Below are 9,342 nucleotides of genomic sequence, written 5' to 3' on the forward strand. Positions count from 1 at the left end.
AATAACTTACAGTAAAGCTGGGTACGAACAGAGTACGACTGCATGAGTCAGAGCGAAAAGGCAAAAAAAAAAGAAAAAGAAAAAAAGATACCAGCTCATCTTTTTATACCACAACCATACGACACCACTGCCATGGCACAGATGCCACTGTATGCTAATATAACTTATCCTATCTACCCAGCTCCACACAATTTACCTGTTTATTTTTGTGCAAAGAAGGCTCACAACCTATCAACTACTACTTACCTAAGACATAACTACAAAAACATAGAAGCAAGGGCTGTACTTCGTGTCATCATCTTGCTTTATGTGCCCTCTGACCTCTAAGGGTAGGAAGCTCCAACTGTGTAGTCCTCTGCTGTCGACTTGCAAATCTCCTGTAACTTCAATGACAAAATAAGATACTCATGTCAACTGGACATCTTACTTTACACTTTTAGGTAAACTTACACATCTTACAATATACTGTACCTATAAAGCGGGCACTATGACTCCAGCTAAGATGTGGCTTAGCACCATACCCACGTCCATTTGCATTAGTGATGCCCATGTCCTAATTGTAGTATTCAATTAGGAGGAGGATTGAAGGGGTGGAAAGGGAGTTGGGAGGTAGGGTTCAAGAAGGAGTATTGAGATGGATTGGACACATGAAAAGAATGAATGAAGAAAGATTAGTAAAAGAGATGTGGAGGGCAGAGGTGGATTGAGTGAACATGAGGGGCCAACCAAGGATGACATGGATGGAGTGGGAGGGTTGGGAAAGAGGGGAATGTCTGTTGAGGAAGGAAGGGCGAAAACAAGATAGGGGTGAGAGGAGAATGGTTGTGTATGGATGATGCTGTGATGCATGGAAGGGAGTGGGTGGGGGTGAGAGAGTATGTGTGAATGATATTTTGACAGCCTGAAGGGATTTCTTCCAGTCTTTTTTTTTTTCTTCTGCATAAGTGGACGAAGAGGGAAGGGTCACTGATTAAATGAAGCGGCACTGCTGTGGATGTGCTGTGTCTTGCTATATTGCTTCTGACCCAGGACAGTGAGTGAGATGCAGGGATGACCCATCATTCAGGAGGAGCTAAGAAAAGAGGGAGGGAGGGGTGGTGAATGGGAGTGGAGTATGTGGGGATGAAATGGGTGGGAGTGAATTTATGCCTTTGATTTTGGCTGCCTCCTTTGCAAGTGGGGAAAAAGCCATTGGTATATGTATGCCTGTAGTATACAGGCAAGGAGCAATACTCACTGGGTTTTGTCTCCTATTCTCCTATTTTCTAATATACCTAGACTCAAATTCATGTACAGTTCTAACCTAGTCTATGTCCTTGACTTGCAATTATCATATTTAGATTTGAACTCTTGTATTGTTTGAGCTTAGGCTATATCACCTTCTAAGCTATTCCACATATTTATACATCTACAAGGAAAACTGTATTTCTCCACATCCTTTCGATGTGTGGTGCTTCTTAATCTACTTCCATGAACTCTTCAAGCCCTCCCATCTTTAATCAGATCTCTTCTATCACTGCAATCTATCCCCAGGGCCCCGACAAGGGAAGGGGCGGGGTCAATGCCCCGGGGCGGCACGTTTTTTTTTTTTTTTTTTTTTTTTGGGGGGGGGCGGCACTTTTGGTGAAAAGAAGGTAAAGCAAATTCCCCCTAATGTACTTTTAATGCATCATTTATTTATTATGAGTTGTGTGTATAAACGTTGTTTTGTGGATAAATGTTACATGTGAATCGTGCTAGTGACCATCAGATGTGGAAGGTGGTGGTGTGTGGGAGGGACGGCACTTTTCGACTCGCCCAGGGGCGGCACCTACCCATGTCGGGGCCCCATCTATCCCCATTAGGGACTGAACACTAATTATGTCATATCTTTCTTTTCGATCTTTCAAAGTTGGCAGATGCAGTACCTTTAGTCTTTCTTCGTATAGTTTGTCTGCCAGTCTGGGAACCAGTTTAATTGCTGTCTTTTGTATTCTCTCAATCTTGCTTATATCCTTCACTCAGGATTTCGATGGTGTGTGTGTATTTACCTAGTTGTATTATACGGGAAGAGGAGCTATGCTAGTCCCGTATTTGTATCTCACAACATCTAGTTTGTTCTTAACCTTTTACATATCTAAAAAGTTTAATACTGTACGGAATGCTGACACTAATTAACGTTTTAGCGATATATATAAAACATTAACATTAAACAGTATTATCTTAGTTGTGCACACCTACGCGATATAGGATTAGAAATTCAAATATTTATTTTGTAAATTATAATACATGAACGTAGTATGCAATTTTCTTGGCGGAAGAAAAAAAACTTTCTACAAGCAAATCTACTAGCGAACGAAGCTGCTAGGATACGGTATGGATTTTTTTTCCAAGATCTTGGGATCTTAAAGCCTTTTCATTGTATCTTTCATTATTTAGGTTTGCAAGTTAATATTATATATGAATACAATAGTAATATCCAGGTACTTTGTTCTCCTAAATCTAGCAACATTACACTTCGCTTGGCCTCTATAGCTTCACGGATCACACCATTAGTGACTCGAGTGAGCAGTGTTTGTATGATAATTGTTAACTTGCGTTGTTATTGACAATGAGTGAGTCTGGAGATCCTGAGCCCGGGGTAAATGGCGGTAATACCCCACCAAGGGGAAAAAAGCAAAGGATGGTACCAGCAGTCGTTTAATCCTGAGTGGCTGCAAGACACCTCAGTTGAAAGACTGGGTAAAACCAGACCCAAAGAACAAGAATATTTCTTTGTCGCGGCTCGTGCCGCTTAAATTCTTCTTATCGGCTTAAGAAACCTGCACAGCGAAGCTATAGCGATAATCCCATACCACACTCCTGGTCATATGGCCATTTCCCGAAGGTTGAGTGTGGTTTGAATTTTCCGCCAAAATCATCGGAAATTTAAAATTCCCGGCTCTGTGCAGGCATGCGCATTGTCGACCCCACCTCCCCCTCCCTATTCCCTCCCTTCTTACCCGGCTAGCTCGAGCCGGACGTCGCGTCACTTCAATGAGAAATGAAGGCTTCGCCTGTGGGAGGAGGGAGGGACCCTAAATCTGTGCAGGTTTCTTAAGCCGATAAGAAGAATTTAAGCGGCACGAGCCGCGACAAAGAAATATTATCGGCTGAAAGAAACCTGCACAGCGAAGCTATGCATGAGACGAGGACAGGTGGGAGGAGAGGTGAAGCCTGAATCAAACCGTTATTACGTGTGTCTTTCCTATGGGAGACTTATTCATTTTATCACTCAGTAGAGGGGAGACAGAAACGTCAAGTACCCACGCCGAAGAATGTGACATGCACAACATTGCACTGTTCACACAATGCGTAAATTATACGAAATTTGTATCCTGTTCAACGGTTCCTGGCCCCTCCCCACTCCTCGGTCGCCCTTTGCCCCCTCCACTTTTTTGAGATGAGAGGGGTGGAGCCGTTTCCATGGCGACACATGGGACAGGGGCGACTGAGTGGTAGAGACACCGTGTCCCCAAGGGAGTCGTCGATGTCCAGTCCCTAGGTCCCGCACCCGCTCCACAGAGTGGGTGCGGAGAAACTCCAGCGACCGGCGTAGGGCCCCCGACCGAAGCCAGGGACGCAACAACCTGTGGAGTGCTGAGGGTATCGGCCCGGGCAGGTCACGCGGGAGAAGCAGTATGCTCCTGTCGACCTCCCGTACCAGCCGTCGGCGCCCCAAGCGGCTCAGTGGAAGGGCCGGGGTCGCGAAGTTGAGGCCCCCCCCCCCCGCCACCGAAGGAGGGAGGACGTGTGAGAGAAGCACGCTCTTTTGGCGCAGGGGAGCACCCGAAGGACGCTGACTGTGTCCCACTCAATCCCGAGCCAATAAAGTCTGTGTGGGAGCAAGGGCAGACCCGTCCCAGTCCACCCCGAACTCCACGTCCGCCAACACACTCAGAGCCATTGAGATGTCGGCCGATGCACCCTCCCCGGTGGGCAAATGCATCCACTAGCCGTCTAGGAACATGAGTGTGGAGACGCTTGCTTCCGTCCAACGTACGCCTACCACTCTCACTAGTTTCGTGAAGATCCTCGGGGTAAGCGAGAAACCGAAAGGGAGTATGCGAGGCCAAGTTCGTTTCCGAGCGACCTCGTCCGTGGGCGTTAGTCAAGAGGCTTCGTCCTGGGTGAAGACGTTCCCTGAGCGTCTCCCACGAAGACGGGCCTGGACCCTCGGTATGTATCCAACTCACCCCAAGTCTTCCCGCGGGAAGTTCTCGAAGCCCGTGGCGAGCGTCTTCATCCAATAGTGTGCTATGGCAATTTGTGACGTCTCGTCACCCACAAGCGGACTTCTATATGTTTAATACCTAGTGACATCATGTGATTGTACTGTGACGTCACCGGATTGATCATGGCGCCATAGGATCGTCTCGTGACGTCACAGGGACACAAATTGACGTCATAGGACTACATGGTGACGTCAATTTATCACAATGACGTCATCATACCGTGACATCACTGAGTCACAGTGAGCGTTGAAATAAATTTTGACATGGTAAAATTCTGGACCATCATGACTGTAGATTAAATTAAGTTGAATAGGAAAAGTCATGTTCATTTCGACCTAAGTCACAGTGAGCGTCGAAATTAATTTTAACATGGTAAAATTCTCGACCATCATGACTGTAGATTAAATTAAGTTGAATAGGAAAAGTCATGTTCATGTTGACCTGAGTCACAGTGGGCGTTGAATTAGTTTAACATGGTAAAATTCTTGACCATCATGACTACAGATTAGCTTAAGTTGAATAGGAAAAGTCATGGTCATTTCGACCTAAGTCACAGTGAGCGTCGAAATTAATTTTAACATGGTAAAATTCTCGACCATCATGACTGTAGATTAAATTAAGTTGAATAGGAAAAGTCATGTTCATGTTGACCTGAGTCACAGTGGGCGTTGAATTAGTTTAACATGGTAAAATTCTTGACCATCATGACTACAGATTAGCTTAAGTTGAATAGGAAAAGTCATGGTCATTTCGACCTAAGTCACAGTGAGCGTCGAAATTAATTTTAACATGGTAAAATTCTCGACCATCATGACTGTAGATTAAATTAAGTTGAATAGAAAAAGTCATGTTCATGTCGACCTGAGTCACAGTGGGCGTTGAATTAGTTTAACATGGTAAAATTCTTGACCATCATGACTACAGATTAGCTTAAGTTGAATAGGAAAAGTCATGGTCATTTCGACCTAAGTCACAGTGAGCGTCGAAATTAATTTTAACATGGTAAAATTCTCGACCATCATGACTGTAGATTAAATTAAGTTGAATAGGAAAAGTCATGTTCATGTCGACCTGAGTCACAGTGGGCGTTGAATTAGTTTAACATGGTAAAATTCTTGACCATCATGACTACAGATTAGCTTAAGTTGAATAGGAAAAGTCATGGTCATTTCGACCTAAGTCACAGTGAGCGTCGAAATCAATTTTAACATGGTAAAATTCTCGACCATCATGACTGTAGATTAGCTCAAGTTGAATAGGAAAAGTCATGTCCATTTCCACCTGAGTCACGGTGAGCGTCGAAATTAATTTCAACATGGTAAAATTCTCGACCATCATGACTGTAGATTAGCTCAAGTTGAATAGGAAAAGTCATGGTCATTTCGACCTGAGTCACAGTGAGCGTTGAAATTAATTTCAACATGGTAAAGTTCTTGACCATCATGACTATAGATTAGCTTAAGTTGAATAGGAGAAGTCATGTCCATTTCGACCTGTTTTTTTTTTTTTTTTTTTACTTATATCGATATCAATATCAATATATATATATATTCATTTATTTATTTATTTTTTATAAAAATAATATTGTACAATTCACATAGTGCATAAATTCTATGTAGAATATTGTATCTTGCTCAGCGGTTCCTGGGCCTTCCCCTACCCCTCGGTCGCCCTTTGCCCCCCCTTCTTTTGCGAAGAGGGGTGGAGCCGTTCCCATGGCGACACATGGGACAGGGGTGATCGAGTGGTAGAGATACCGTGTCCTGAAGGAAGTTGCTGATGCCCAGCCCCCGAGGTCCTGCACCCGTTCCACAGAGTGGGTGCGGAGAAACGCCAGCGATGCCGCGAGGCCTCTGATGTTGTGGGCGTGGGGGGCATGGCCCGGGTCGGCCTTCCGGTGCCCTGTTGGTGGTGTCAGCTAGCCAAGACAGGAAGTCCAGAACTGTGCTAGCGGAGATGGTCACTATCGCGTGTCTCCGAAGGAAGTCCTGGAATCTCCGGTTGGGAGGGTTGTTGGATCTGGATGACGGTCGGGACCGTAGCGAAGACGCGGTCTGTCGCTTCCTGGTCGAACAGACCACGGGAAAGGGGAGCTGCTCTCACCACGCCCCGGCGAGCTATCTCCGGGGCCGACCGCGCTGCAGACTGACGAGCTGCCAGACGAGCCGCGGTGAAGGCCCTCGCTGCTGGGGGTAGGGCTGATGACGCCATGTTGGCTGTACCCTCTGCCACGGTAGAGAGTGCCGCCAGGGTGTCTCTGCATACAGAAAACACGCGAATCAAATTAGTAGGGCGAGAAGGATCCCGATCCCCGGAGGGTGTAATAAAGTCACATCGCTCAATTGTAGAACGTATAACATATGCGAAGCCGAGGTCGTTTCCGAACGACCTCGTCCTCGGGCGCTAGTCAAGAGGCTCCGTCCTGGGTGAAGACGCTACCCGAGCGTCTCTCGCCAGGACAGGTCTGGACCCTCTATAGATTGAAATATCCCACTCACCTCAATTCTTCCCGCGGGAAGTCCTCAAAGCTCGTGGCGAGCGTCGTCAGCCAGTTCCTCATCATCGCCATTGCCGTGACGGTCGAGATGGTAGAGGCAAGGTCTTGTCTGGTCGAGGCCTCCGTCGTCAGCAACTTAGCCTCCGGTTCACTAAGTTGCTGGGGGAGGGCGGGGTCCCTGCCCGAGTGCCACAAGCAATCGCGCAGGCCCTCCGGCGCGAAGGGTGGTGGCAGGACGACGGGGAATGATGAAGGGATATGCCGTCGAGGAGGAACCGTCTTGGGTTGGTCTTGGGCCCGCTCGAGAGCAGGGATGTCTAAGGCTTTCTCCCCTTTCTCCTGCGGGAACCAGGCGTTTGGGGAGAGTGCTACCGCCGGTGAGTCCCCCGACCTGTCGACAAACATATGCCCATCAGGGTTTAAACGAGGGTTCTCCAGGAGAGCACCTAATGCGTCCAGAGTGTTAGAGGTGGAAATCCTGGAGGGCGTGGAGGCCGGGGCGGAGAGGGGTCGAATCTTATATAGAACCTTAGCCCCCTCCGCGTCGTTGGCCCACTTTAGGATAACGTCATCTCTCCTCCTCCAGCCCTCCAGTAGCGAGTAGTCGGGAGACCAGGCCACTAGCTTGTGATCTTCTCCAAACGAGTACTCCCAGGACCGGGGAAGGTCACACCATGAGAAGGGGTGAACTCAAGAGTCCGTCATGGTAGGAGGATAAGGTAAAGAAGAACTGTAGTGGTCCTCCACCCCGTCCAACCCGACGGACGTCTGATTGGGGGGTTCCTCCTGAGAGGGGCCTTCTAGTCCTATACCTGTCGCCGGCACGGAGGGGCGGAGGGAAGGACCAGGAGGGAGAGTGGGAGGGGGGGCTAGAGCCGTAGGTTCAATAGGAGGTTGCTCTGGAGAGGGGTGCGTTATGATTTGCGCGGTCTGAAAGGCCGGATAATGTGATAGGGCCGATTCAAGGACGGGGCCTATCAGGGACGGAAGGAGGGCAGCCACTTGGGCAGCCAGAGTTCCCTCTCCCCTCGTTTCGTCCCCCGGCTCCCTGCCCTTGTGGGATTTACGGCGAGGAAAAGGAGAGCGAGGAAGGGAGGGTGAGTTGGGGGGAGAGGCTGTGGAGGGTGGGGACAAGCTGAGCGTCCTGGACCTCGGTGAGGCAGACCTCTTTTTCGAGCGAGATTTCCTGCCGGGTTCACGTGAGTGAACTAGGGAGGAAGACGAGTTCGTGGGGGTGCTTGACAAAGCAAGCCGTAAGGGTTTTAAGGACCCTTGATGGTCGGATGTATGGGGCTGCCGAGAGGCCTGAGGACGCTCGGGGACACCATACTCCGTAACATCAGACTCGTCCCCTTGTACTCCGAGAGGCCCAGGTTGTCCACCAACGGAAGTCTCGGAGACATAGGGAGACGGATGGCGAGGGCGAACGAGGCCCAATTCCACGCCTAACGCCGGATCCGCCCACACCAGGGGGGGGGGGTCGTCAGCGGATTTCAATTTCCGAGCTCTGCGCCATGCCTCCCGAAGAAGTTCGAGGGCGGCTAGCTTGGAACGGGTTTTGGGAGGAGCAGCACGAATCCCCTCAACCCGCGCTTTGCACACAACGCAGGCTAGGGGGTTAAAGCCAGCTTGTGAGAAACAAGGGGCATGGCGGGAGCAGAGGTCGTGGTGGCCGTCTGACGAGATCCTGGCTGTGCAGCCGGATTCCACACACAAGCGTTTGGTCTGAAAATAGAATAATGATAATCATAGAAGGGGTGTCCCAAAGGTGTCTGGACACAACACCGAAGGGGAAAAACTGCAGGAGAACAGGTAGGGCTCCCTACGAGAACACACGAGCACGAGCAGGAACCAGACTTACCGGCATGAAAAGAAGGTGGGTTGTGGAGTGACCGACTCGTCTGGTTCCGCGATGCTAAGTGACGCGACGTCCGGCTCGAGCTAGCCGGGTAAGAAGGGAGGGAATAGGGAGGGGGAGGTGGGGTCGACAATGCGCATGCCTGCACAGAGCCGGGAATTTTAAATTTCCGATGATTTTGGCGGAAAATTCAAACCACACTCAACCTTCGGGAAATGGCCATATGACCAGGAGTGTGGTATGGGATTATCGCTATAGCTTCGCTGTGCAGGTTTCTTTCAGCCGATAATGGTGCATTTTGTTTTGTGTGCGACTGGAAACACAAAAACTGTAATAAGTCTGCCCTGATGCAGCATGAAGTTTCCTTAAAACACACTGTTTAGAAACAAAGAAACGCAATGTTAACATTCAGCAGTATTTTAAGAAGCCCCCAGAATCAGAAAAACTTCAAGATAAGATAGCAAAGGCGGAATTTGGTGGAAGTTATAAAGAAAATTGCCCCTGATTGTGAAATTCTTCAAGGCATGAACATTAAAGAAATAAAGCTTCTTACATATTACAGGATGGAATTGCATGGGAAGAAGTGCGTCAGTTGCGAAAATTTGCAATGAAAATAAATGTTCTTTAATTATAGATGAATATACAGATGTTTCTATATCACAAGTCCTCACTGATGGTCCGGTTTTATGACGAATAAAATTGCAAAGCTACTGACGCACTTTTAGATGTAGTAA

The 9,342-nt window shown here is 48.2% G+C and overlaps 1 protein-coding gene across 1 annotated transcript; it reads right to left on the reverse strand.

Moving 5' to 3' along the window:
- Positions 1 to 246: 246 nt before the first annotated feature.
- LOC143038160 (uncharacterized) lies at positions 247 to 8,644 on the reverse strand. The gene is made up of 3 exons (XM_076207179.1): positions 8,612 to 8,644; positions 7,563 to 8,475; positions 247 to 383 (listed from the first exon to the last, which is right to left on the reverse strand). Exons 1-3 carry the CDS (start codon positions 8,615 to 8,617, stop codon positions 247 to 249), a joined length of 1,056 nt encoding a protein of 351 aa, XP_076063294.1. The 5' UTR covers positions 8,618 to 8,644.
- Between the last annotated feature and the right edge of the window lie 698 nt (positions 8,645 to 9,342).

Source organism: Oratosquilla oratoria, chromosome 23 (genome assembly GCF_046742065.1).
Source record: "Oratosquilla oratoria isolate Oo_2021 chromosome 23, ASM4674206v1, whole genome shotgun sequence".
In the NCBI taxonomy this organism is placed as follows: Eukaryota; Metazoa; Arthropoda; class Malacostraca; order Stomatopoda; family Squillidae; genus Oratosquilla; species Oratosquilla oratoria.